Raw genomic sequence first — 27997 nt, forward strand, 5'->3', positions numbered from 1 at the left:
CGATCAGCCAACTCCAGTCACCCTGATTAACTAAAGCCGCATGCATTTTAGGTATCAAAAGAGTTAACAAAAAACAGAAACTAAAAACAGATTTAGTAGTAAAAAAAAAAAGTCCTAATAGAAAACAGTATTAATCAGATAAGCACATGAAAAGCATTACTTACTGGTAACAAGATGTTTATATCAAAGTTACAGTATAAGCCATGTGTCAAGTCTTTTTGATCTTGGATCTGTGGTTGACAAGGACAAAATTGTACGTTATTCACAGATGGGATATTGAACACATGACAGCTGAAGTAAAATGTCTTCCACAAGCCCAATCCGCCACCATTATCCTTTCATACTGACTTTTTTTTTGGTTTGTTTCCTTTATTCTTTAGTAAAATTAAGAATTCAGTCTAAGCCACGCAAAACCCGATTACTATATGCTCCCCTAGCAAAACACAGAAAAGGTTTCATGCTCTCTCTCACTCTCTCTCACGTATGCACCTAAAACAAAGTTCAATGACGTTGTCATATTGGCTTCATGGTGACTCACATTGATGATGAAAAAACAAAGCATCCCAATGGCCTCATATATGAGCACACATAAAGCCAACAAACTACAATGTGTTGTCCACCTCTTCAAGTTAACATGTTTAATAGACAAACAGCTGCTGTTTGCCCCCCAAACAAACACAAATGTACAAATACACAGTCATGAAACAGTCTTTTCTTCACACTCTCATATCCAAACACACATATAAATGACGGGCTGGTGAGTATGAAGCTGGAACTGTAAAGCGTCAGCGTTGTCGCTCGCTGTGCTGACTGAAAGCTTCATAGTAGAGTTGGCTTTAGTTTTCTCGTCCCTCCTCTGTGTCCTCACCGTCACCCTGATTGTCAGAGGTCCACAGCTGAAAAACAAAGGATAAGTGATTGAAATTTTCATATTCATCCATCCGATTAATTCATATCCATCTAAACTAAGGCTGATTAATTTGCTTAAATATTTAGCGATCAATTTTAAATATATAGCGATTGCCATTTATACGGCAATATAATAAACACTTAAAATCTGATATTGCTTTTTCTTAGATATAAAGCTTTAGGAACAAAGGAGGCACACTGAATAAATTTCAGCCTTCTGAGGATTAATAATCACATTTAGCAATTTTGATCAATTTGATTTGAGCAACCCTGATCAAAAACAATTTCTGATTTTTCATATGAAAAATAATGTATTATCATCATAATCGCTGCATCATCATCGGAACAAATGTCAAAGAACTGGGTGAATAAGATGACTGAAAACTCACTGTCAGATTGTCTCTAAGTAGCTGCATGATCAGTGTGCTGTCTTTATACGAGTCTTCGGTTAACTGGTCCAGCTCAGCAATGGCATCATCAAATGCCTACATAAAAAAAACATATACATGGTTAAATAGATAACAATTCTATGCTTTAAGTGCATTTAAAACAATATCTGCATGGGTGTGTGAGCTTTGTGCCCATTCTAACCTTCTTGGCCAGTTCGCAGGCCTGCTCTGGAGAGTTCTGGATCTCATAGTAGAAGACAGAGAAGTTGAGGGCCAGGCCCAGGCGGATGGGATGAGTGGGCTGCATGTTGTCTTTACTGATGTCAAAAGCAGCCTGGTACCCTTCCTGAGACTTCTGGATGATATCTGTACAGAATACATATAAGGCAATCATTACTATTACAATCGCTCATTATATGGATTCTTATGTAGCTGTAAATTGTGCCACGGACATCAAAGCTAAAAATCATGTCGCTTTTTTTCTTTTTTTTATTGCAACAAATAACAGGGATTGTTGACAGATGTTACAAAAGAGAAAAGGAACAAACAAACAAAAACAATAAAAATCAAGTTGAAAAGATTCCACAGCCTCCAAAATAATGCCTGATTCTGAGGTATAAAGTAGGTATGTAGTTACGGGCTTCTTGTGTCCTGTGTACAAAATTAATAACTGTTTGACTGATCTGATACACAGAGAGGGTCAAGATATGAACAAGTCATTAACTCGAAAACTGTAATGGAAAAAGTAAAGGAGAAGAGAGCAAGAACAATATTTTATTTTTGGTTTATATATAAAAAAAGTAAAAAAAAAAAAAGAGGCTTTGTCCACATTAATCAGGATAAATGTGAAAATGGCACTTTCAATTTCAAAATGCTCTCCATCCATGCTGCCATGTCAAATGTTTTCCCAAAAGTTGCTCATTCACTCGGAAGCTTAAATTAAATTAAATTAAATTAATAAAAATCATGTAAGAAGCACAGCTCTGCGTCATTTCCACGTACGGTATGGTCTGAAACGCAATTGTTCTCGTGTTCCACCGCTAGACAGTAATACCAAGAAATAGTCCCATCGCCCTTGAAGGATTGCAATGTGAAGGTTTTACAAAGTCACATTTATATTTAACAAGGTTATCAAATTAATTAGCAAGCACAACAACATCGGCCACCATCTTGATTGTTTTGGGTGGAATATGTCACATGACTGCATCACATAACAACAAATACTTAATCAGTAATATCTAAAATAATATCTCCATTTGTACCCGTCCACACTACAACGCGAAGATGACATTTTCAAATGTATCCACTTCAGAGCACTTTTGTCAGTTTTCACTAGACAATAACGCATCTCAGTGTGGACGAAAGACCAAAACGTAGCAAAATGGATGCGTTTTCAAATGAAGAAGTATTAGTGTGGACGTGGCCAGAGAAAGTACAGGGGGAACCAAAACAATGATTATTATTTTTTTATTTTTTTTTAATAAACATCACGTGCTCATACACTGATGAGGCAAAAACATCATGACCACTCACAGGTGAAGTGAATAACACTGATCATCTCCTAACAAGGCCATATGTCAAGGCCTGGGTAGATTATAAGCGAACAATCAGTTCTCATAGTCAAAATGCAGGAGAAATGCATGCAGGAGTAAAGACCTGAGCGACTTTGACAAGGGCCAAATTGTTACGGCCAATCGACTGGGTAAGAGCATCTCTGAAATTGCAAGGCTTGTGGGGTGCTCCCGGTCAGCAGTGGTGAGTACCAACCGACAGTACTCAGAGAAACGACATATCATAAATCAATGACAGGGTGTTGGGTGCCCAAGGCTCATCGATGCGAGGGCAACGATGGCTATCCTGTCTGGTCCAAACCAACAGAAGGTTTACAAGTCACGGGAAATGTTAATGATGGTTAAGGGATGAATGTGTCACAACACACAGTGCATTGCACCCTGCTGCTTATGGGGCTGCAAAGCCACAGACTGGTCAGAGTGCCCATGATGACCTCTGTCCACTGTTGAAAGTGCCTACAATGGGCATATGAGCGTCGGAACTGGACAATGGAGCAGTGGAAGAAGTCACCTGGTCCCATAAGTCCCATTTTCCTTTACATCGTGTGGATGGCCGTGTATGTGTCACTGTTTACCTGGTGAAGTAATAGCACCAGGATGCACTGTGGTAAGACAACAAGCTGCAAAACCCTGGGTCCTGCCATTCATTTGGATGTCAATTTAACATGACACCTACCTATAAACATAGTTACAGACACCCCTTCATGGTTGTGGTATTCCCTGATGGCAGTGGCCTCTTTCAGCAGGATTATGCGCCCTTTCACACTGCACACGTTGTTTGGGAATGGTTTGAGGAACATGATGAAGAGTTCAAGGTGTTGACTTGACCTTCAAATTCCCCAGATCTCAATCTGCTTGAGCATCTGTTGGATGTGCTGGACCAAAAAGTCCATTTAACAGTGGCAACAACTTAGAGGACTTGAAGGATCTGCTGTTAATGTCTTGGTGCCAGATACCACAGGACACCTTCAGGGGTCCTGTAGAGTCCATGCCGTTTTGGCGGTACACGAAGGACCAACAGCATATTAGGCAGGCGGTCTTAATGTTTTGGCTCATCAGTGTATAAATGTGTGGTATGAAGCCTGTATGTATGCATGTTTTCTGGTGTGGGGGTATTTTTGACAGATCGAATAAAAAGGCATAATAACGGGATGGCAGAAATGTGAATTGAAATTACTGAAGTACTGTTACTGAACTTCAAGCAAAACATTTAGAAACTTGCAACTGTTTATCACTGTTTTCCAATAAAAACTGTTTAAAAATAGTTGTATTTAGTATAAGTTAGTGGTTTAATGTTCAATTTAGTATATTTCGTTTAATAGCTATATTTCTTTAATGTTATCACCCTATTTGATTAATGTCAGCCTAATTGAGATTTTCATTGTTTTTGTGCCAGATAAACCATGTAGAAATTATAACAGAATTAAATAGTATCATAAAATTACATAATATTGCAAGCATTTTCTTATAATAGCTTCAGGGTAGTCTTTCAGTCTGCTAGATTCCAGTACAGGCAGTCAAATCTCACAATGTAATGCGACCAGTGTTGATACAATATTTGATATAATAATAAACATCTGTATACGGTACACACATAATTTAAATTAATTTGTTTATTTGTGGAGTGGAGTAAGGGGGCAAGCTCATGTCCACCCCCCATTAAAAACAAAACAAAAAAAAATTTAAGAACCAGATTTGCATTTCAGAAAGAGTCACTTTAACATGATTTCATGTTGGTCCCTGGAAACCATTGCTTCTCCACGGCACACCACAGGGCTGTTAGTATGTCATACTGTGATTTAATAAGAGCTTGCGGTTTCCTGTATTGATCTGTGCTCATAGTGAAACACATACATTTTTGAAAATGCAGCTCTATAAAAATGAGCAGTAGTCATTGCTCATGTGAAGAGCTTTTGGAGCCTGCTGAACAGTGGCCAAGGGCAGGCAGTGCATATATTAAACCCACCCGCAGGAGGTTCTGCCTCCTGCCGACACCCAGCTGGACAATACACACACACGCACCAGATGCTGTTGTCATGGCGATGATCAGGCAGCTCATCACACTGACAGTAGTAGGTCAGTGGCAGCTAAAACTCAGTTAGACACAACCAATGTGTTCCTGTTCTGTAAAGATCTATGAAAAATAGGGACGCAACCACAACAACATTTTGGCCAATATCAATTACCAATCAATATTTTCATGGTATTGCTGATAACCGATATGTTGGTGGGTATTATACATTTGGTTAGCCAGCTTTTAAGTATCGTTCACACTGAGTAAATCACATAGATACTTCAAATAAAAATCTGTATCAAAACTGAATTTTTTGTAGAAAATATGGAAAAGTCTTTAGTACTTTTGAAACCTGGCACTGCAAAAGTTGAGTTGAAAAAAATAAAGTAAATAAAAAATGTGTTCCATAAAATAAATACATTGAAATACTTTTAAATAAAGTAAAAATAATTTAGAAATAAAAAATATTATCTGCTTATAAAATTGACCTAAAAAATATAAGGTCACGAATATATTTCCATCCCTAATGGAAAAACCTCAAGCTTAACCATAAAACCAAACAAACATGACTGATCTAGGATCTGCTGCAAAGCACGATCTTGTCATTTCCACACATGGTAGCTTCAGTTTCATCTCTCAGATCATTTGCTCCTGAGCTGCCATAGAAACAAACCATGCTCTTAAAAATTAATCAAAGCCAGCAGGGAGCAGAAGAAGCCTAATAAGCCCATGCGTCTATTGGATAGAGTGAATTATTACTTTGTCAGAAAGACCCACCTGGGCCAAAGGCCGCATGTGGATGGAATTCACTCATTAGTCACTCATTAATGAAATGAATGAAGGTGCACTGTTACTAGTGATGTTTAAAATCTATATTTATTTAGATAATTCTCAATACCAATACCGCAAAAAAATAACTAATTTGAGTACGCATTGTTTCAAGTTCAAGTAATTAAGACAAGTAAACATTCAGTAATAAAGAACAAAGATATAAATAAATAAAAAAAAAACAGTGCTTTAAGTATTTAACAGCATAATCAAGTATTAAAATAAATATACAGAAATTGGAAAAAGTCATGAAAAGTAACAAAACTACTTAAAATTGCTTGTCTTCACTGTATGATTTTTAGAGGTGGGTAAAAATATGGATTTTCTGATGCATCACAATCTTCATTTGAACAATCTCTATATCGATTCTTAATTCCCAAAATCGATCTTTTACTGTATGTCCAGCTCTCTACAATGACAGGAAATCACTTGTATTTGCAACCATATTTTGTGGTATGCGATTGAAAACTTATATATTTGGCAACTGGCTGGTAAATGACCAGATTTCCCTCAACTGTAATTGTGTAGTATAGTAATATAGCGAGATCCTTTCAATACATGTTGAGTAAAAGTAATGCATGTCCAAAGATGAGATACATATTAGTGGTCGACCGATATGTTTATTTTTTTTTTAATGGCCGATGCACAGATAGCAGGGTGGCCAATAGGCTGATACAATGCTGATATAACACACAATTTAATATAGTAAATACAAACATAAAATTGCAAAAAAAAAAAAAAAAAAATCGTATTTAACACTATATTTAATCAATTTCACTGTGGCAGGGTGGAGGGCGGGCCGGGTTGTGATTATACACACCCGGTCCCTTATCAGGCTAATCAAGCCTCCTGTGAGGGATAAAGGCTGACTGCGGAGGATTGTGCGGAAGAGAGATATCGGAGCAGCTGCGGCCATTTTCCCGGGGGACGAGGAGCCCGGCCGCCTGGAAGCGGACGATGGCTGCCGACTGCGAGGGGAGAAGTGGCTGCCAACCGACCGCCTGGAGCAGGAGAACCGCTGCCAGGGGCGGAGGAGTCACCTACGAGTCCCTGAAATGTGGCGGGGTCTGAGACCGCCGACCGCGAACGGGAAGGGGCTCGCTGCCGACTGCCTGGAGCGGGAGAACCGCTGCCAGGGGCGGGGAGACCCCTTCTGTTCCCCAAGAACGCGGCGGGGCGTTCCGTCCACAAGGTGCTGGAGGTCGAATAATGTCTCTTTTAATACCCTTTCTGTTCTCACTACAGTCAATTGTTGATCAAAAACAAAAACCTTTTAATTCTAATCACACATAGCACAGATGAGATCTCTTGATAACATGGGCTCTTTAACAGATGCTCTTTGCAGAAATGCTGGTTTTCTTAAAGAGACAGTGTTGGTTTTTATCATGTGTTCAACAAATCAATGTAAATACACAAATTATGGAATTAAACAAATAAATCACTCAGTCAAGTGTAAATACATCTGGCTGTTCAAGCAACATTTGTAAACTTTACTCCACCTAAACAGCGCTACAACTGCATAGGGAAAATGGGAAATATAAGAGCTGTTAGTGTATTTGCATATTAACAGATGCATATTGTAGGAGAGTCAAACTGTTTTTCTTCCTTTTTTTATGCAGATCACTAAATAGCACAGTTGATGCGCATGGACATATCTGAACTAAGAGAGGAAAAAAGTGCGCACACACGGATACCCGTGTGCTGGGGAAAGTCATTTAGAATCAAACAATAAATCACATCTTTTAAATTCCCTGCCCAGCATTAGCATAATCATGGAAGTTAATTCTGTTTTATTTACATATAGTCCAGGAATTGAAGATCAGATTTGTATCCATTTGGAGACACATTGATGTGAAAAGTTTAAGTGGAATGAGCTTATTAAATCGGAGAGCAATCCAATCAGTAAAAAGTTTTGATGTGACCAAGTGTAACTACCCCTAAGCCGCCTGTCTAAGTCAAACAGCACAAAATTAGGTTAACAAAATTAGTTCATAAAAAGTGATCTTTAAGATTTACGCTGTTTGTGGCTGTAGGTGCGATGCTTAGTGGTGTTCTGACAAAATATCAGCATTCTAAAACCCTCTCGGAGAAGCCTCTAAATTCATCCACTTTAACAGCATGTCGCTAAAAATATCAAAGTAAAAAAAAAAAAAAAAAAAAACAACAAAAGAAAAACAATAGATGAACTCACTAATTGATGGATGACTAGTCGAACATCCTGACCCATCCCTAACTGTAACAATGGTCTAAACTACATTCTGTAACTATAAATAAGAAAAGAAAAATTATTTGACACCATGAGTAAAGAGAGGACATAGAGGATATTACCTTCATGTGGGCAACTCAAGACTCAGGAGGCATAAAATGATATAACACTGGAAATCCTCAAATTAATCTGCAAGCAGCTTGTCTCAAGAGCTTTATGAACTAGGACACAAGACCTTCAGATCTCAACCTCCATTCTACTGACTCTCAATTTACTTTCTAGAATAGAAAGAAAACGGAGTCTGTGGTCACCTTGTATCTCTATAATGTGTGACTTAAAACTCTATTAAGAATGGTTAATTGATTGGCCCCTTGAGTTCAGAACAAAAAAAGTCTCAGGGAAAAATGTTTCAGGGAAACCTCAGACTTCGTTCCAAACACTAGTAAGCTGCCTACACAAGCATCTAGTCTAAAAGGCAGCCTAACCAACATGGGACCTCATGATTAACTGATTTGAAACGGCCTACATAAACACCAAAACAAATACCAACTCCTCAAATAAATTGCATGAGACACGACTAACACTCAGTTGATTTCACTAGTCAGATGATAGCATTTTGCTACACTCAAAGTATAAAAATACATAGTACAAAAACACAGAGTGAAAGATTTTGTATGGATACTTTATAGTGCTAAATATAATCAACAGTAAATTTCTATTTAGCTTGTTTCCATGCATTCAGGGTCTGCCTTATCGATGAGCGATACAGGATTGTGCTTTAGACTAGGGATGCACAGATACCACTTTTTCTCTTCCGATCCCGAAAATCTCAGTATCGGCGAATACCTTTCCGGAGCCGATACCAGCGTTGGTGTTTTGCATAATCAGTTTAGAATATCTTTCCATTATTGTGTGGAACTAATTGGGTGTGCTCTTTAATATGTAAAGAAGCACAAACCTCAAACTATACAATATTTCACTATAAATGTATAAACTATCAAGAAACACTTTATTATTAACTACTATACTGGATAATGTAGCAGCAAAGTTAACAGTAATTCCAGTAGAAAGTCTTCAGTAGAAAAGAAGCCGGTGTTTTATTTTTGCCTTTTTTTCCCCCCAAAAATATTTCAACTTACATCTGGCCTTTAAAGGATTCAGATCTCTTTTTTTGTTCAATTCTAAGATCAGCTCACTTTTCATTCACAGTTATTTTTTGGAACCCATTCAACTTAAATATTGTTTAAATTGTAAACAAATACTAATGATGACAATAATAATAATAATAAATTGTTATTCATATTATTGGATTTTAATTTGAAATACAACAGTAATATATTTAAGTTGTGCACTTTTTAAACCCTCACGCTTTTATTTTGACATTCTGAACTCTCCAGGAAGTCCTGTATGTGTCTGTTTGTAGCCAAGTTCACAGTAGTTGAATTAGCTTCCTATTCAAATTCTGGAAAAGTAGTCACATGGGGTAATCTCCTCGTGATCACTATAATGTGTGGTTCTCGCTCTCTGTGGGACACGTGGCGAGTTGTGCATTGATGCCGCAGAGAATAGCGTGAAGCCTCCACACGCGCTACGTCTCCGTGATAACACGCTCAACAAGCCATCTGATAAAATGTGCGGATTGACAGTCTCGGACACAGAGGCAACTGAGATTCATCCTCCACCACCCTTGAGGTGAGGTTTGAGGTGAGTCATTGCGCACCCACGGGGACTTAATAGCACATTGGAAATTTGGCATGCCAAATTGGAGAGAAAAGGGGATAAATAAAAAAAACAAAAGCAACAAAGATTTACAGTAATGAAGAGTGCTTACAGTTTCCAAAAATGAGTGTGCTGCCTAACTAGGCAACATTTTAAGCAACGCTGTATCAATACAATTACATATCAATATATTGTGATGATGATCCACATTTCTTTCACGGACATGATGGGTCTCACACACACATTCGGCTCAGTTTTAGTCAATAATGATATTGGGATGCATGGCAATCAGGGGTGAAAAGTAACGAATTACAAATACTCACGATACTGTAATTAACTACTTTTCCCCAAGAATTGTACTTTAAGTAGTTTACATTTTGTATACTTTTACTTGAGTACATTTTAAGTGCTGCAACTGTACTTTACTGTGCTATTTCCCTCCATCTGTGTTCACTACCTCTCTATCCTGATTTAATTTTTATCCATCAACATGATTGACTAGGGAGAGTCTCGTCACAATGAAAAAGGCCAATTGCTTGATCGTGTCATGTGAGTTTAACTTGCCTCTATTTTGAAGAAACATATCAAAGTAAATTTCATATGTCTGCTTACTAGATTCTGTGTCTATAACATAACCTGTAATTTATCTATCACTGAGATTATTGGGCTGCTGCAAGAGATTAATGCAATGTTATAAATAGGGCTGGGCAATACAATTATCTAGATGTTTATCGAAAAAGAGAGATGTCCTCGATCAAACTTTTGAATAGTTTTCTATATTTAGCCTATGTTCTACATCTAGAACGGGGTGTTCTTTACATCAATCATGATAGCAAGAGCACCACTGGTTGATTGATCTAGATGAAATATAAAGGATTGACTTTTTATTTCCTGATGTCTGTCGCTGCACACTGTTTGATTGACAGGCGGCTAATGTTTGAGCACTAATGCCGTGCCTAAATGATCAAATACAATTGATAATAATTCCGCCAATGCCCATCTGGGTGAGGATTTAAATGTAAACGCAGTCGTTTGTCTAAAGTGAGTTTAAACAGTGGGACAAAAAGCGTATTTGCATCAAAATGTTGGACTTTAAGTGTACATGTAACCTAATTGAGCTCTGTCTAGTAGGCTATGTCATATAAAGGCTTTTAATCAAACAACATTAACAAGGAAATGAGAAAACAACTCACTACTTTTTGGATGAATAACTTGAGAAGTATTAATGTAATAGAATAAAACAGTGACATTTCTAATAATAATAATAATATATTTTTAAATATTGTTAATTTTTTAATAATACATAATAAATTACCAGGAAAGTAGAGATGATAAAATAATTTTAATTATGATTAGCCTTTATAAAGAGAGAAAAGTATCAATATTTGCAGAGCAATACTTCAGCAGAATATTCCACCAGTCACAAACTTCAGAAAATTGTGCATCATCCATGAGAATGAGAAAAACTATTTCTGTGCTTAAAAAAAAAAAATCAATGTGGAACATTGCATCTCAAAAGGAGGATCCTACACATAAACTGATTTTAATGTAATTATTTCTACATTACAATTTAAAATGGTGCTCAGTGTATTGAAAATAACTTTTTAATATTTTCATTTCTGTGATCATGTTTCCCTTTTATTTTTTGGAATCAGATTCATGTAGTGTTCATCACAGATAAATGATGTATTGTAAAAGTTGGCATATAGTGTTCATTATAATGGGGCATAGGTTTTTCAACTCGGTACTCACTACTCATGAGTACTTTTAAATGAGCTACTCTTTTACTCTTACTTGAGTAGGTTTTTAGGACAGCTACTTTTACTCTACTCAAATTTGTTACTCAAATTCTAAGTCAAAATTTCATGTATCCTTCTCGGATAAGGCAATCCATTGCAACAAACTCTTATCAAATTTCAATTGAAAAATGTGAGAAAATGTTAATTAAACACACTTAATTTCATTCAAGGGACAAGGATTATAAATTGGAAAGAAATATCCTTTTACTCAACTTATTTGTGTGCTATGTATTTATGCTTTTATGAGTGTTGTGCCGTTAGCTTAGCAACATGCTAACACCAAACTTAATTGGAATCAATTGAGGATCAAGTCTACCATGAGTTTCACCTGAGGCCACATCCACATAAAATGCAAGTTTCCTAACATCTTGATTTCGCTACATTTGCACCTCTTATCCACACAAGAACTGTGTTTTCCTCCACTGTATACGGAGCATTTAAAAAACGTTCTCCAATACCACATATGTTGGGTAACGCCAGACGGTTGCAGTGGAAGTCGAAAGTGGAACACTGTCCTCCCAACAAACTATCATGTTGATGTTAGCTAGGAGTCTATACTGATGTGCATGCAATAACGCAGAAGGATTCCCAAGGCTAGCCAAGTTGGCCAGGCAATATTTGTGCATCCCAGGGACATCGGTGCCATCAGAGAGGGTGTTTTCTGCAGCTGGTCTTACATTGAACAGACTGTACACACGACTCACCCCGAACACGTAGATATGATATTTGCTAGTCTAGAAATGGCAGTAGTTGTGCCCCATTTGACATAGTTTTTTTTGGCGGCACCATTTGTTGAATTAGGACGGGCAGCCGTTTCGAGCGAGAGCCTTACCATTTTATTATTTTGTTAGTTTAAATAGTTTGTGCTTCGCATCGTTTCACATAACTAATGTGCCGCTATTACCGTTTAAATAAATAATTAGAAAAAGATGTGCATTTTGTTTCTTATTAATTATTAATGATTAACCGATTATTGATTGTTAACGTGTTCACCTATCGGTTAATGAAAACGCACGAAATCTGCAACCCTAATGGAGGACGACCGGATTAAAACCCTGTCATGGCCAGCCCAATCTCCTGACCTGAACCCCACTGAAAACCTCTGGAATGTGATCAAGAGGAAGATGGATGACCATTTGCACCAGGAGTGGCATAAAGTCACCCAGTTTCAAAATGTGAAAGACTGGTAGAGAGCATGCCAAGACACATGAAAGCTGTGATTGAAAATTAGCGTTATTCCACCAAATATTGATTTCTGAACTCTTCCCAAGTTAAAACATTAGTGTTGTGATGAAAAATGGATATGGACTTGTTTTCTTTGCATTATTCGAGGTCTGAAAACACTGCATTCTTTGTTATTTTGGCCTATTGCAATTTTCTGCAAATAAATGCTCTGAATGAAAATAGTTTTATTTGGAACTTGGGAGAAATGTTGTCAGTACTTTATAGAATAAAACCAAAATTTTCATTTTACTCAAACACATACCTATAAATAGTAAATCCAGAGAAACTGAGAATTTTGAAGTGGTCAAAATTTTTTCCAGAGCTGTAAATGCTATTTTGTGTGGCAAGCATGCCACACAAACTAGCTTTCTAGGTGTTCCAAATAAGTCACTTATAAGATTCCATTTTAGTTCTGATGCTGCTTTAGGTCATGCCCACACTAATCCATTTTCATTTGAAAATGCACTGATTTTGCCATGTTTATGCTCTCATCCACACTGGAACAGTGTTCACCCCTACAAAAAGGAGATTCTGAAAATCACTCCATAACTGCATACTTTGAAAAACAATGATGTCAGAAAATTGAAAACCGAGTTTTCAAACTTAAATGGATTAGCGGGGACGTAAACTTGTGCAAACATTTTGTAGGTGTGGCCTAGATTCTTTAAACCATTTTTACCTAAAGAAATTACCTCAATAATCAGCCATTAAGGGTGTGGAAGCACAAGTAAAGACATGTTCTATTGGCACACATCTAACCAAAAAAATCTGTGTCTATATGCATGTGTGATAGAGGTGTGTTCACAAAGCTGGCAGGAAGATGTATCATATATCATACCATGGCAAAGACTGATACGCTTAGAAACCATGTTGAAGATCACAAACAAGATCTCATTTTATGGTATCCATTACATTATTCCTGCTAGGGGAAAAATAGATCTGAATTGGATCAGTTTCTTAAATCGAAATGTATTATATTAAATAAAGAGGAATTACCATCTCCAGTTGGGAGATGTTAGGATTTCAAATACTCACTGGCTTTCTCTTCTGCAGTGGCAACCTCTGCCAGGTAGCGGTAATAGTCTCCCTTCATCTTCAGGTAGAACACCTGGCTCTCTGCTGGAGAAGTGCTGCGGATCAGAAACTTGTCCAGGAGATGCTGCAGATGGGAGACACATATGCTCTAAACAACTACACAGATTCATCCACGAACAGTAACAAGAGACGAAAATGTAATAAACTTAAGGCACATTCAGGTATGTATGATCAGACTCAAAGCCAGCCAGCTCAGAGCTGCTAAATGGGTCATCTCAGGAGAGACTCAGGACAAGTACATGGCTTATTCGCCATCAGAACCAAAGATATTAAAGCATAGTTTTAAGACACCAAACAATAGCCCGTCACACACACAACCAGGTAAATTACAGGAACATGTCTGGGTTGTCTTTACTGGTAAAGGTACCACATGTTCTGTTCACCCTAACAATCAATATTGACTTTTATAGGTACCAATGATAAAACTTCCCAAGCCAGGAAAATAGTAACAAAAAAATATTGACTATCATAAATGAGGCAGGAGGAAGGAGGGTAATGAGTCAAATAAACTTATGTATACACGGATGAGCCAAAACATTATGACAACAGTGGCGAGTGCCTACCGACAGTTGTTCTTAAACTTATTATTAGGTTCCAAAAAAAAAATAAAAGATGAAAAAGATTTAAAAAGTGAGCCCCATCACAAAGTGGACAAAACAGGTACACAGTGAACAGATACAATGTGAAGTTGATGTGAATCAGTGTTTTTCCCCTCTGTGTTTGACTGTTTTTATTTACTTAGTCTGGTTCTTTTTAAAGGACTCAAGCGTGAACACACTTTCTTGAACAGTATTTCTTTTGGCAGTAGAGGCATGACTTAATTTGTCAAAAGAAAACAGTATTTTTTTTTTTTTTTATATATTAATAATCATATCGCAGCTCAAACCGCAATTTTTTTCAAAAATAATTGCAATTTCAATGTTTTTTTTTATTTTTTTATTTTATTGTTCAGCCCTAAGCTGCAGGGCAGTTGGGTCTTATTAAAGCAAATGAGATCACAATGACGGTGATCAGTGAAATATCATAATTTATTTGAAATCCTGAGTTTGTCCTGATCCACCGATACTGATGGAAATCTAAAGAAACCCAAATATCCAATACTCTTTTGGAAATGGGGTGTTACAACTCCACAAAAGGCACTTGAGGAATTTTCATATAAATTTGAACAAACTGCCCATTGAAAGCAATTCTTTTCTGTGGTGTCAAAAGAGTGGAGCGAGCGTTTATTTGAAACCGGTAACTAAATCTATAAGCTTTTGGGTCACATGTCCATACAGCGCCATATTCCAGTGAAATAACCTTTTCATACTTGCAGGTTTTGGAACATCGAAGTAAGCGATTCCATAGTTAAATTCTATAGCGGTGAATGGGAGACCACAGCAAATATTATTTTGATAACCCATTTGCTCAAACAGCAAAACAAAAAAATCCACTATTTACCACAAGTGAGATTGATTGCAGCAGCCAGGAGTAAGAATGACAAATTTACTAAAAATTCCATCAGCAGCTGTATTAGAATACCCATTGCAATTGTGGTGACTAGTTTTTCTAAAACTAATTCCAAGGTTATATAACACAAAGCATAATTTTATATGAAATATTTACAAAGTTTGCTAGATTTTCACTGCTAAATAAGGCGGAAACGCTTCTGTAAAAAGGTGTATTTACGGCTTTATTCTCTGTGAATATGGCAGATGGCAGAACAGCTCAAAGGTACATTGCACCACCTATAGTACCGTAGTAAATATACAGTTTATATTTTTTTTATTTCAGCCCAAACAAAATTCATGTTCATGCTGACTTTAAAATTCCTCATTGTGCTTCATCTAATCACCTTACAGGGCTTGTTAGATACAAATATTTTAAGTTGTTTACATGATGTGAAAGGATTTTCCAGCATTTTCTATGTATGAGCCAACGTCAACCCAGTAACCTCATAATGCCCACATTCAACATCACATTCTTATAAAAATAGTCAGTCTAAATACATAAGTTAGAAAATGAGGAATTTTGTTCATGTTAATTATAACATTCAAAGTGTCACCGTTGTAAGAGGGAGGGAGTGAGTCTCACTTTCAGTTTCCTAAGAGAAAAAAAATATTTATCCAAGAGCACTCAGGAGGAAGCACTGATTTGGTGACCATTCACTTCATCCATTTGATCACCTATAGCCACTGATGTGAAGAAACACTGGGACAATGGTCTAACAAGAGGAAAGCAGATTCTATTCATTCCTGCATTGTGTACAAATTATGCTGGTTCTGGCTAGGGATTCTGGCTATTCTGGTTTAGATTCCACTTTCCAAAAACAATTCTATTGGTATACTGATTTAAAGGTGTACTCGGTAACTTTTGTGTCATCTTACACTGACATCTAGCAGCTTGGTTGAAGCATCATTTAAAATCAATAGTTTTCAGTTTCAGATGCCATTGCAGAAATGTTGTATTCATTCAGCCGTGATTACTTTAATCAATGAGTGAAAGTGTCAAATAACAGGACGGTTACTGAGAGTAGTATTCTGCTGGTCATGTGATTCTAACATGGCAGCCCCTATGTGTAGACCCCTCTACATGTAGATTAAATCAGCTTTTATAAGGTTACCAATATGACAGCAGTCTTATTTTAATGTAAGTGCTCATGATTTCTTACATATATTGCAAAATTACAATTCATGTCTTTAGGAGTCAAACTTTTTTATCGAGTCCACCTTTAAGTTTAAAATCCACTATTACATCATGTATTACTCTGCAATGTTTATGATGACCTAAAGAGATCCTGCAGAAAACTCACCAGCACATCTTTGCAGATGGATTTCAGCTCTGTCTCGATCTTTTCCCGGTACTCTTTGGCCATCTGCTGTTTGTCGCTGCCCTCGGTCTTCTGCTCGATGCTGGACACCACCCTCCAAGCGGACCGGCGAGCGCCCACAACATTCTTGTAGGCCACAGAGAGCAGGTTCCTCTCCTCGTCAGTCAGTTCGTCTCCAAGCTCAGTCACTTCCTTCATGGAGGCGGCCATGTCATCATAGCGTTCCGCCTGCTCTGACAGTTTGGCTCTCTGCACATGTTGGCTCTTGTCCATGACTGCTTATTTCTACAGGAGCAACAGAATTGCAGTTGGAAGTGAGAACTCAATGTTTCAGAATGTCACAGTTGTATCACACAGCGGCTGCTAAATGGTTTGCTAATTGGGCATCATAACTGGTCAATTACATCAAGCAAATGCTTCACTGGCTAAAAAATGTAATATAATCAAATAAGAGCAATTACATTCATAGGGTTAAGATTATGTTTGGTGCGTTACCTCTTAACACAGACCATGTATTCATTGAATTGAATTGCAGTCTTTTGCGGTTTAATAATCACACATGGCGATACTGATATTCTGATGTTATTTTGATTAATTGTGCAACCCTGAAGGATCGTGAAATTTGTCTAATTACGTGCTCTTTAGGAAAAAGAGTGGCCAGATATTACACTACAATAATCACAATATTTAAAAAATTGCTTAATTTTATATCGCCAGAAAAATCACCTTGATAATATTGTCAATATTCTACATATCGCCCAGCCCTACATAAAGGTGGCAAGGGGTACCTGCTTGCAACAAGCACTCGCAGCGGAATTGCAAAAACAATTAGCAAATGCTTTTTTCCCTAATTCATTTCCGAATATTTCCCCATCTGCTCCTGGTTGAACAAACACCCAAAATTAAGTCATTCTTGTTGTGACACTCAAACTTACATAGAAATATCTAAATAGTGCCTAAGGGAAAACAATCAACAAATGACTTGCTTATAGTCATCTCGGCATATTAACCTGGGATAGGAGAAATTATTTTTACAGAAACAAATTACACACATCAGCTTCTCTAAAACAATCAGTTAGGGATGCACTGATATGAAAGTTTTTGGCCGATATGATTCAGATTTTAACTAAACTATAGGCTGATGATGATATTTTGCCACTTACCATATTTTGTCAACACTGTTTTTCTTAGGAATTATGCTTTAAAAATGTACAAAGACGTATAAACTTCTAACAATAAATAATTTCCATTAAACATGGATTGGATCTGTTGAACGCATGACAGGCCAAAATGTTAAAAAGAGTCACAATAAAAGATAAACAGAACAATAATCCAAACAAAAATAAATATGATAACATGTTGACAACATTATTTTGCACTTCTAAAACAATTACAGCCATTAAAGTTTAACAATTAAAGTTGGCTGAAGCGCTGAATGCAGACAATATTTTAAAACACACGATATATCTAGAGAGCAGGGTGGCCAATAGATTACCGATAATATATCACATCACACAATTTCATATAGTAGCCTAAATGACGTGTAAATAAAATTGCTAAAAATTCTATTAACTTTTATTTAGCATTGTTTTTACACAAAATTTTACTCAACATTGTATGATAGTAAATAAATATATTTATTAATTAAAAAAAAGAGAGTGTGATTTTTTAGAAGGTAGATTTCTCCTGGTTTGTTTAGTCATTTAGGGCGGGCCGATATGGCTACAAAAATTTATATTTTTCAGCCTATTGATGAAATTCAATATATATCTCGGAAATTATGTATTTTCCAATTTATCGGCCTCTGCAATATATCTGACATATATGAAACGGTACATAACAAAAGAACAAAACATTGGATAGTTCCAGTCAGTGGGACTTTTCCTGTCTAAAGGCCTATTCACATCAAGTCTGTTTTTTTCGGTGTGAATGAGCTTTTGAACAGGAACAATGGATTCCCATGGCGCTATTCACACCGAGCCCAACAAATCATCCACCGACAATCTGAAGGTTTTTTATATAGAGTGGTCCGATGTTTTTCCTTTGGACTGCGATGAAAACTGACTGACCGACCAATGAGATAAGATCTTTTGTCATTTTTCCAGAGTTGCTACAGCTGCTCAATTCAGCACAAACACTGGCATTGGACTTGCAGCTGGTAAACACTAGGGATGGGCATTTTGTCTACTCGAGTACTCATCAAGTACTCGAGGAGCAATGACATGTGCATAACAACATGTCTGACAAACGTCTTTGGCTGCTGCATTGCGTCTTGTTGATCCAGTGTATCGTCTATTCATTATTACAGGCTGTTATAAAATAATCTGTAACATATTTTGCCATGTGAAGATTCACTGACCAACTCATTGAAAGAATGTGCACAACACGTGTCTGTTCTTCCTTCAGGTTACCATAGTAATCTTAGCAAGCGTGCACCAGCTTTTTTAGTGACTGTCTGAACCATCTATTTAAAATTGTGGATGGCTAAACAGTAAGGTGACCAGATTTCTGCTTGTGGAAAATGGGAAAATATTTGGGCAATTGACGTATCCTTTCCAAAGTGCAAATCAATGCGAAGTAGAGGGTGCATCTGTAACTGTTGTCACCTTGTACTTTTCACTGGCAGCAATCTTTCCAGTGTGTGCTTGTCTTTCAAGAGTTTATCGTAAAATGCAGAGCAGTCCAGTCCAAAAATAAGACATACGAAAAGCATTGCTTTCATGACTGTTACATTGAGACGAGATTTATCCGGTGTGCATGCTGCGTTCATTAATGAGAACACGCTCCACAGATGCAGATATCCTAGGCAGGCATAAAACCAACTCCACGACCTTGGCAAAGACTCCGAAGTTGATGGTCTTGCTCTCAAAGCTCACGAAAACTGTCCGTCTCAGACATGGACGTCTTGTTCATGTTCCACTCAGTGATGCGACAAGTGACAATGTTTTTCAAGCAAGCCCACTCATCAAAGAGCATGGATTCTTCAATCAAAATGAATGGGGATTCTGGAGTAGAAGAGTTCAAGGCTGCTCTGAATGTCTTTCCACTCTGGGATGTTTCTCAGTAGGGCCCAATCAAGTTTTTCTGTGTTCTTCAATGAGCGGTTGCAATTTTGGAGGTAATCCACCGACAATGAATAAACGTTTCTCAGTGCACAAAAGAAATTATCATCTCATATGTCACCAGCTTCAACCAGGGCATCCAAATGCTTTTTATTGTCAGAGTGTATGAATGATTCCTTGAGCCTGGCTTGCAAGTCTTTTCTCAGGCCATGAATGTGCAAAGCCACTTCTGTGGCTGATATATGGTCTTACTCTACTAACTCCAGTGCGCGGTTAAAAGTGGCTGTTTGCTTGAGTGTAAAGCCAATCCAAAGTTTAGTGCAAGGATCACTGAAAATGCGTCCAAAACTTTGGCCATTTTTCTTGAGAAAGTATGCATGCATGCAGATCATTTAAAATGTGTAGTGGTCCTGGGTAGCTCAGCGAGTATTGAAGCCAACTACCACCCCTGGAGTCACGAGTTTGAATCCAGTGTGCTAAGTGACTCCAGCCAGGTCTCTTAAGCAACCAAATTGGCCTGGTTGCTAGGGAGGGTAGAGTCACATTTAGTAACCTCCTCATGGTCATGATCAGTGGTGGTTCTTGCTCTCAATGGGGCATGTGCCAAGTTGTGCGTGGATCGCGGAGAGTAGCATGAGCCTCCACATGCGGAGTCTCCGCAGTGTCATGCATAACGAGCCACGTGATAAGATGCGCAGATCTGCAATATAAGAAGCTGAGGCAACTGAGACTTGTCTTCCGCCACCCGTATTGAGTAATCATGCCACCACGAGGACCTATTAATTAGGACATACCAAACTGGGAGAAAAGGGGATACAACATAAAACAAATTAAAAAAAAGGGTAGTATTCTTTTAAGAGATTGACTAAGAGAGAGGAATTGTGTGTTGCCATGCTGCAGCAATTTCTGATAGTCCAGCTGCACAAAAGCGAGTACTTTGCATATGACAGCTTCGGATTTGGTGCGTGCAGGAGAAAATTTTGGAGTTTGCCGACCGAAAACTATGGCCATGCACAACAGAATGAGAAGCAAAAAGTCCTTCAACTTGTGTGCACTTTGTCAGATTCGGAACTTTGCTTAGCAAAAATAAATAAAACGTCATCACTTGGGGTGGCACACTTCAAACAGCATCCACATCCTTTTTGTATGAACATGCTGTGCTATGTTGGTGTGGCCTCCATTGGCAATGGAAAAGGGAGTGCCACAAATCTCACACCTCACCTTACTAGGCTGTCTGTGACTCCCGTTTTAGAAATTTTAACTCTTTTTGAAGATCCTCATTAAATGTACATGTATGCTTCCTTGACATTTTTCCAGCCACAATTTCATCTGTGTTCTTTCAAATTGACTCTTCAATCAGTTCACTAACTGGATGTTTATTGATATGGCATTGTGATTGGATAGTTTAATCCAATCATGTACTTCAAATAACACTGTGTTATTCTATTGGTTTTACAAGCTGTATCCTTGGCTACCTTTGATTAGAATACTCACGTGACTGAGAAAGCAGCATAGGTGATAGAGTAATTTTAGTAGAGGGAAAATATGCGACAAAACATGACTTTTTCAGAATAAGTCGGGAAACTAGAAAAAGTGCTTAAATATGGGAAGTCTGGCACCCTACTTAACAGGAGATGCCATAACCATTGCATTTTTAATTTGCTTGCTTTAATTGATTCCAACTCAGGAATGCCACTTATTTACAAAATAAGGCGTTCGCTTCAATGCGTAACACTGAAGCTTCATAAACTTAAATTCTCAAAACGGCATTGGCCAACACACACAAACAGCCTGTCAGTTGGGCTCTCTCCCTCATACTCTTGAGGACTGGCACTTTTATATCCTCCATCTCTCACTGTGAACACAAAAACGATCAATTACCAGTAATTCATCTCAGGTGAGAACACTTACGGCTTACTCTCTTTTCAGAAGAATGCTCGATGAATTTTCCTTAATGACATCTAACATGCCACTGGCTTACACACAAATAACAAAAACCTCTCACACTACAAACAACAGGGGTTTGAGCTTCTTGTCCTAGTTCAGAGCATCTTTGTGCACAATCTTCCAAATCATATTCTTTAAGGTCTTATTAAATCATTCGACCAAGCCGTCCTTTTGTGGATGGTGCACGCTTGTCCGAATCGATTAATACCCAATTATTCGTACAGCTCATATAGTGTGCGTGACATAAAAGCAGTGCCCTGATTGGGAGAGAAATCGATGTTCTGTAATGCTTCTGAACATTGCACTGTGTAATCCACCAGGACTAACACAAAGTGATGTTCGTGTGCTGTCCGTTCTAATGGCTCGATGAGGTCCATGCCAGTTCGTTCGAAGGAGACCTTGATCAACAGAATGGGGCACATTGCCGATTTTGGAGTGGCTGGCGGATTCACCAGCTGGCATTCACGGCATGCTGCACACCACTGGTGTACATCCCTGTGAATGCCCGGCCAATAGAAACGGGCCATGAGATGGCTTAGTGTTTTCCCCTGTCCCAAGTAACCTGCAATCGGATTATAAGCTCTTTGGTACCAACAACTGGGCTTAATTTTCATTTGTCTGAGCTTCCTGCGTCACTCTATACAACTGCTCTTTTATAATTGAAAAATATGGATATGCAAGGATGACCATCAATCACCATCACTTGGTCAAATGCATGCTTCAGTGTTTCGTATCATGACTTCTCTAAAGGGATATCCTCTATTGGGAGTAGACACAGACTGCCCCCCCCCACCCAGCTAGCGCTTCGCCCATCTCACACCAACTTGCATATAATAATTGAAAAGCCAACCAATGTGTTCCCAAAATTAGTGGATGGGTGAGGCGAGGACTAACCATCACCTCGACCTTATACTTTTGTCCCCAGAACATTATTGGGACAGTCACTGCAGGATAATCCTGAATATCCCTGTGCAAACACCTCACCCGATTATTTGCATCCAATGCTCTGTTCTGAACCAAGCATTGATAAATGGAAGTTTTATTACAACCTGAATCCACCAAGGCTTGGTATGTATCCCCCTTGCCACGTAACAGTATCTGGTACGTCCCTGCTCGACTGTGGGCAGTCTGTGGAGTTTCAGACACCCAGATCAAGGCCACCTCCTCCAATACCAGGCACAGATCTCGGACATGACCCGGCTCCTCGCAACTCAAGCAGACCGGCCCAAGCCTCGCGTACATACCTGTGGCAGCGGGTTCCCTCACCTGGGATGAAAAGAGGTGAGAGATGGGGTTTGGTGGTACAGGGAACTCCCAAGACTGTGGAGCCGGTTTCAGGAGAATGTTCCCCCGGAACAGGGCGGAAATGGGGATGAGACAAAGGAGGGGAAAAGGCGTGGGGCGCCGGCCCACGGATACACCACCTGATGTTCTTCCGCCAGCAGGACCACTTCATCCAGCAACACTGGCTAGTGACATTGGTCCCACTCGGCCATCCCCTTCGGCAGCCGGGAGATGAACTGCTCCAGCACCACCAAGTTGATCACAACGTCAGCGTCGCTGTTCTCCCTGGCAGCAACCACTGCCAGCAGGTGTCACGGTTGTCACGGCTGCTTGGCTGCCCAAATAGGGCAGCCAACCTCACTCAGCATCAAGGAGCAGAAGTGCTGGCAGTGTTCTTCAAGACTGCGGCTGACCCATTGCAGGATGAACTTCAATAACTCGTAGTCTAAGAGGTCAGTTACCGCAAGTTGATGTGCCACAATCTGGGCTTACCCGGTCAGCAGCGGCAAAAAATTTACCGCTCCAGCATGCAGATAACCTTAAGGGCAGATAACCTTACATCTTTGTGAGCAACACGTGAGGGCTCTCAGTTGCCGGGGAAAGGGCGGCGACTGCTCCGTCCTGGGTTACGAGTCTCCACAGCACCTGCTGGGCCCGCAGGAGCGCATCAAAATGCTGCTGCTTCTCTGTGCGTAGGTCCATGAGAGCCTGGTGTTGGGCCTGGTGGATGCTGGCCCAACACCCTCTCCAGCGTTGACGACTCCATGGCAGTGTATCCTCTTCCTCATTTTCCCAGGTTTCAACACCAGTGTAGCAAGTTCAAAGGAATGAGGAAGTGGGAGACGGCGATTCCAATGCAGGAATGTCTGCAATTTTCAAATGCAACAATTTTCAAAATATTGAGTTTGTAACGCTAAAGCTTCATAAAACTTATTCTTTCAAAATGGTTTCGGCCAATACACACGAACAGCTTGTCAGCTGGGCTCTCTCTCTCACACATTCTGAGGACTGGCCCTTTTATTTCCCCCATCTCTCACTGTGAACACAGAAACAAGCAATTACCAGCAATTCATCTCAGATGAGAACCCTTACCAGACAAACGCTCGAACGCCCTCGACTCCACAGCTGCATTCTGTTCCAGTTAGCTGTGCTCTGTCTAGCTGTTTACATTTACGCATTTGGCAGACGCTTTTATCCAAAGCGACTTACAGTGCAATTATTACAGGGACAATCCCCCCCAGAGCAACCTGGAGTTAAGTTCCTTGCTCAAGGACACAATGGTGGTGGCCGTGGGGTTAGAACCAGCAACCATCTGATTAACAGCCCTGTGCTTTAGTCACTACGCCACCACTTGCAGCGTGTTGAGTCCACTACCACACGCCTGGTGTGTGTCTCTCGAAGTGTTCGCTCCAGTGGGGAAAGCCATGATGCTCCATATTGTTGTTGCTGTGTTGATACATGAAGCGTTCCATTCAACTCAGAGAGTCTGAATTTCCACCTTTCAACTGGGGAAAGTGCAACAGAATGACACTATGTCGGACTTCTAACTTGGAAACTTGTGCGGAAAACTTCAACTCCCATTTCGTCAAGATGCAGGTTACTTAGGGCTACAACTAACGATTATTTTGTTAATCGCCTAATCTAACGATTAATAGAATGGTTATTTGACTATTCTGTGATTATTGCAACGATTAATCATTAGCTCTTAACCAATTATTCCTCTTGTGCCCTGACTTTAAAGGTTGTAATAAACATGCATACTAACAATAAAGAGGACAAAATCATCTTTTAAAAACACCTCTAAATGACATTCACTGAATTAAAGAAACTAAAATAAAACTTTAAAATGGACTAAAAATCCTTTAAAAAAGATACATTTACTTAAATAGTTCACCCAAAACAGAAAATTTGCTGATAATTTACTCACGCTCAATCCATCCAAGATGTATCTGGGTTTCTTTCTTCATTAAAACAGAATTTAAGATTTTTAGGATTTCATTTCAGGCCTCCTCCTTTAAACAATGCAATTGAATGTACTCCATTTTTTTGACAGCCCAAAATGCATATTTAGGGTGCATCAAAATATCCCACACGACTCCAGTCGACAAATAAAGTTCTTCTGAACACAATCAACTGATTATTTTTAGAAACAAAACAAAATACTTTTAACTACAAATGTTTGCTTCCATATATCTCTGTGATTCGCGCTCGTGAGAGGGATGGCGTAAGCTCGTTGGTAAGGTCACGCATCACATGGAAGAGGAGGCAGGAAGCGAATCATTGTTTAAAAGAGAAACTTGCACAGACCAAGCGCCGTTCACAAACCAAAACAATTAGAAAAATTATTTCCAAATAATAATAAAAAAACATTACTGTAGTAAATAACCACCCTTTATTTCTGAGCAATGCCATTGCTTTATCAACTTGTGCTTTTTTTTTTAGCAGAAATATATAGGCTATTTGACTGTCAGGAATTCAAGTTACACAAGTTGTAATTAGTGAAACCAAGTGTGCTTTGTATGAGACTTGACAGTGAAGTGGCGTGAAGGTGAGTTATTTATGCAGGCAGTGATAAGCGAGTGAATTGAGTGCATGTGCGGTGAATTAGAAATTGGGTGATTTGGAGCGGAGTGCTGAGGGAGGTGCAGAGCCCAATGGAGGCATGACAATGACAAAGTTCACACATACCTGAGAAAGCTGGAAAAACAGAATGGATACAGCCGATGAATTCAGATATTGACCTGTTTCTTTCGATGGTCTGAAATCCTCAGGGGTAAAATGATCACTGCACACCCTCCAATATTTGAGAGAATGTAGGGGTGTACTGAATCTGATATCCAGGTTCAGCGCGATAAGCCAGAGTTTCAATCGCTCATGATCATGTATATGCAATCTATGAAAAGTTTAGATTTTTCTCGTGTGCATCTTCTTTGTGGTTTCTGAAGGTTGAAGCATCCAGGATACACGCACACCAAATGACCATTTGGACAATACACTTATACAAATTCAAATCTACAGCAAAGACAATTAAAACTTTTGTACAGCGCTACTTCTCTTATAAACAATGACGCACTTCCAGCCTCCTCCTCCACGTGACCTTACCAATGAGCATACGTCATTACGTATTGCCAGTTTTCTTCATGATAAGAAACACAAAGTGACTCATATATTATGATTCAATAAGCCGCAAGTCATCACGTTATAATCTAGCTGCAGCAAGTGCGCTTGAGGGACGAGCGTCCCCACAACAGTGTGCATCAACCGGGTGCAGTTTCAATCTCTCCCCCTTAGATCGGGACTAGGGATGGGCATTCATCAATAATTTGGTATTCGAATATTTAGTGAAGATTCTTTACATGCAATTTTTACTGTAGACAAATTAATTGTTATTTTTATTACAAGGATAACATAAATGATTCCAATCATTTAAATAAAAAAATAACAACATTGTGAGCCACTTTTTATTTTAGAATATTTGTATTACTATGCATAATATTTAATACTATACCTGTTATTCTTAATGTTGATTATTACATGTGTATTATATCAATGTACCATGTGTTATATTATCCAAAAAGAGTAGTTGGGTTTGGGAGTTTTTTTGGAATATACGCATAAAAAAATACGTGCACAGGACTTATATTTGTGCAACAATGCTCTTTACTCATATCACTCGAAAAAGCACAGATTTACATACTCCTCAAAATGCATCAACACCAGGGAAAGAACATAATGAAAAAGTTATGGCAAATTAGGTCAATAAATGTTTTAACCACAATATTATAATCTCTAGCATTGACAGCTGAATGCTGAAAGGTCAGGGCAGGAAACCCGTATAAATGTTTGTAGAACAGCAAAAGCGTCACCAAATGTACAGGGGTGAAAATATTTTAAGATCTCGGTGTTGAACAGACCTTCCGTCCGAAGTTCGTCTCGTAAATTAGTCACGGATTTAGTGTGAATAGGCCTTGAGGGGGCAGTTCTGAGCCAGAATAAACTGTAATGTGGACCAGACTTTCTGCTGAAAGTCAAAAGCTCATAACAGATATCAAAATCTATGGTTTTCAAAATAAAAAGTGAACAACAAAACACAAAACGTATGCACTCTGCATGTGATACATGAGAGCACAGGAGTGAAAATGCCCAAAAATGCGGACATGACTTCGACCACGCCCAGTGCATACAGCAGCCCTACACAACAGCCAGCAGAGCTCAATGTTTGAACAAAACCCCTCACATCTTATGGACCATCTCCAGTCAAATGTCTAATCATCAATGCCCTTCCGGGAATAAATCCGTACGAACGGTTCCCGCCCTGCGCTCGCGCGTGTTAACAGAGCGCGTCTCCTCTCTACCTGCCGTTACCTTTCAAGTGTCTGCTTTGTGTCGACAATACTAAAACAAACTGGGGGTTTATTTGCAGCGTTTACCTTGCAATGGGCATTCAGACATGGAGAATGTATTAAATTCCGTCGACAAAGACCAAAACACCTTAACATTTTCATACGCAAACTAGTAATGACACATTTTCGACACCTTCTACTGACAGGAACTCCATATTAGTAAAGCAGAGAGGTAAACGCCCTACTTTTTGCCTAATGTGCCCGACATGAGCAGGCTTGTCAGATTTTCTCGTAGAATAATCCTGAACACGATAGACCAACGTGTCCACTCATAATCATATTCCATAATCACACATGAAAAACAGACGAAGTGATTTTTCTGTGCGGAGGATAATAGTCGACTCATCTTTCCGTTGAAACACTATCGGGAAATAACACTTATTATCATTACGTGCCATAACAGCAAAAATTTCATTCATGTACAATCTGCGCTGAACTGAACGTCTTTGAGTCTTTTTTTCAAGCAAAAAGCTTTAAAGCATCCCTTTGGAATGCAGCTATTACAAACCATTTAATCAAATTAAAACAATAAAAACAGGTCAATTCAAATAAACAGACTCAGAATAAAGACATACAGTTCGTCTTTATATAACAACAAACTAAGGATATGAATGAAGAGAAAGTAAGCTAACCTGTGAGTGAGAGTGGTCGCTCTATCTCCAGTTAGTTGCACCGCTCAGCTGCCGCTCACTGACTGACTGCACAGAGGCGAGTTCAGTGCGATCCACGGGGTTTCCC

The 27997-nt window shown here is 38.9% G+C and overlaps 1 protein-coding gene across 1 annotated transcript; it reads right to left on the reverse strand.

Annotated features, from left to right (window-relative positions):
- Window positions 1-160: 160 nt before the first annotated feature.
- LOC127619892 (14-3-3 protein beta/alpha-A-like) lies at window positions 161-27997 on the reverse strand. Its single transcript, XM_052092922.1, has 6 exons — window positions 27892-27997; window positions 16546-16848; window positions 13695-13818; window positions 1501-1664; window positions 1299-1394; window positions 161-896 (listed from the first exon to the last, which is right to left on the reverse strand). Exons 2-6 carry the CDS (start codon window positions 16834-16836, stop codon window positions 837-839), a joined length of 735 nt encoding a protein of 244 aa, XP_051948882.1. The 5' UTR covers window positions 16837-16848; window positions 27892-27997; the 3' UTR covers window positions 161-836.

The sequence above is a fragment of the Xyrauchen texanus genome, chromosome 26 (genome assembly GCF_025860055.1).
Source record: "Xyrauchen texanus isolate HMW12.3.18 chromosome 26, RBS_HiC_50CHRs, whole genome shotgun sequence".
NCBI lineage: Eukaryota > Metazoa > Chordata > Actinopteri > Cypriniformes > Catostomidae > Xyrauchen > Xyrauchen texanus.

Excerpts from the sequence above, each read along its gene's own strand:
- LOC127619892 (XM_052092922.1), bottom strand. The coding sequence starts at position 16,836 with ATGGACAAGAGCCAACATGTGCAGAGAGCCAAACTGTCAGAGCAGGCG. Across the intron at positions 13,819-16,545 it reads CCATCTGCAAAGATGTGCTG|CATCTCCTGGACAAGTTTCT; the intron begins GTGAGTTTTCTG and ends TCCCATCTGCAG. Across the intron at positions 1,665-13,694 it reads CACTGCAGAAGAGAAAGCCA|ATATCATCCAGAAGTCTCAG; the intron begins GTGAGTATTTGA and ends TATTCTGTACAG.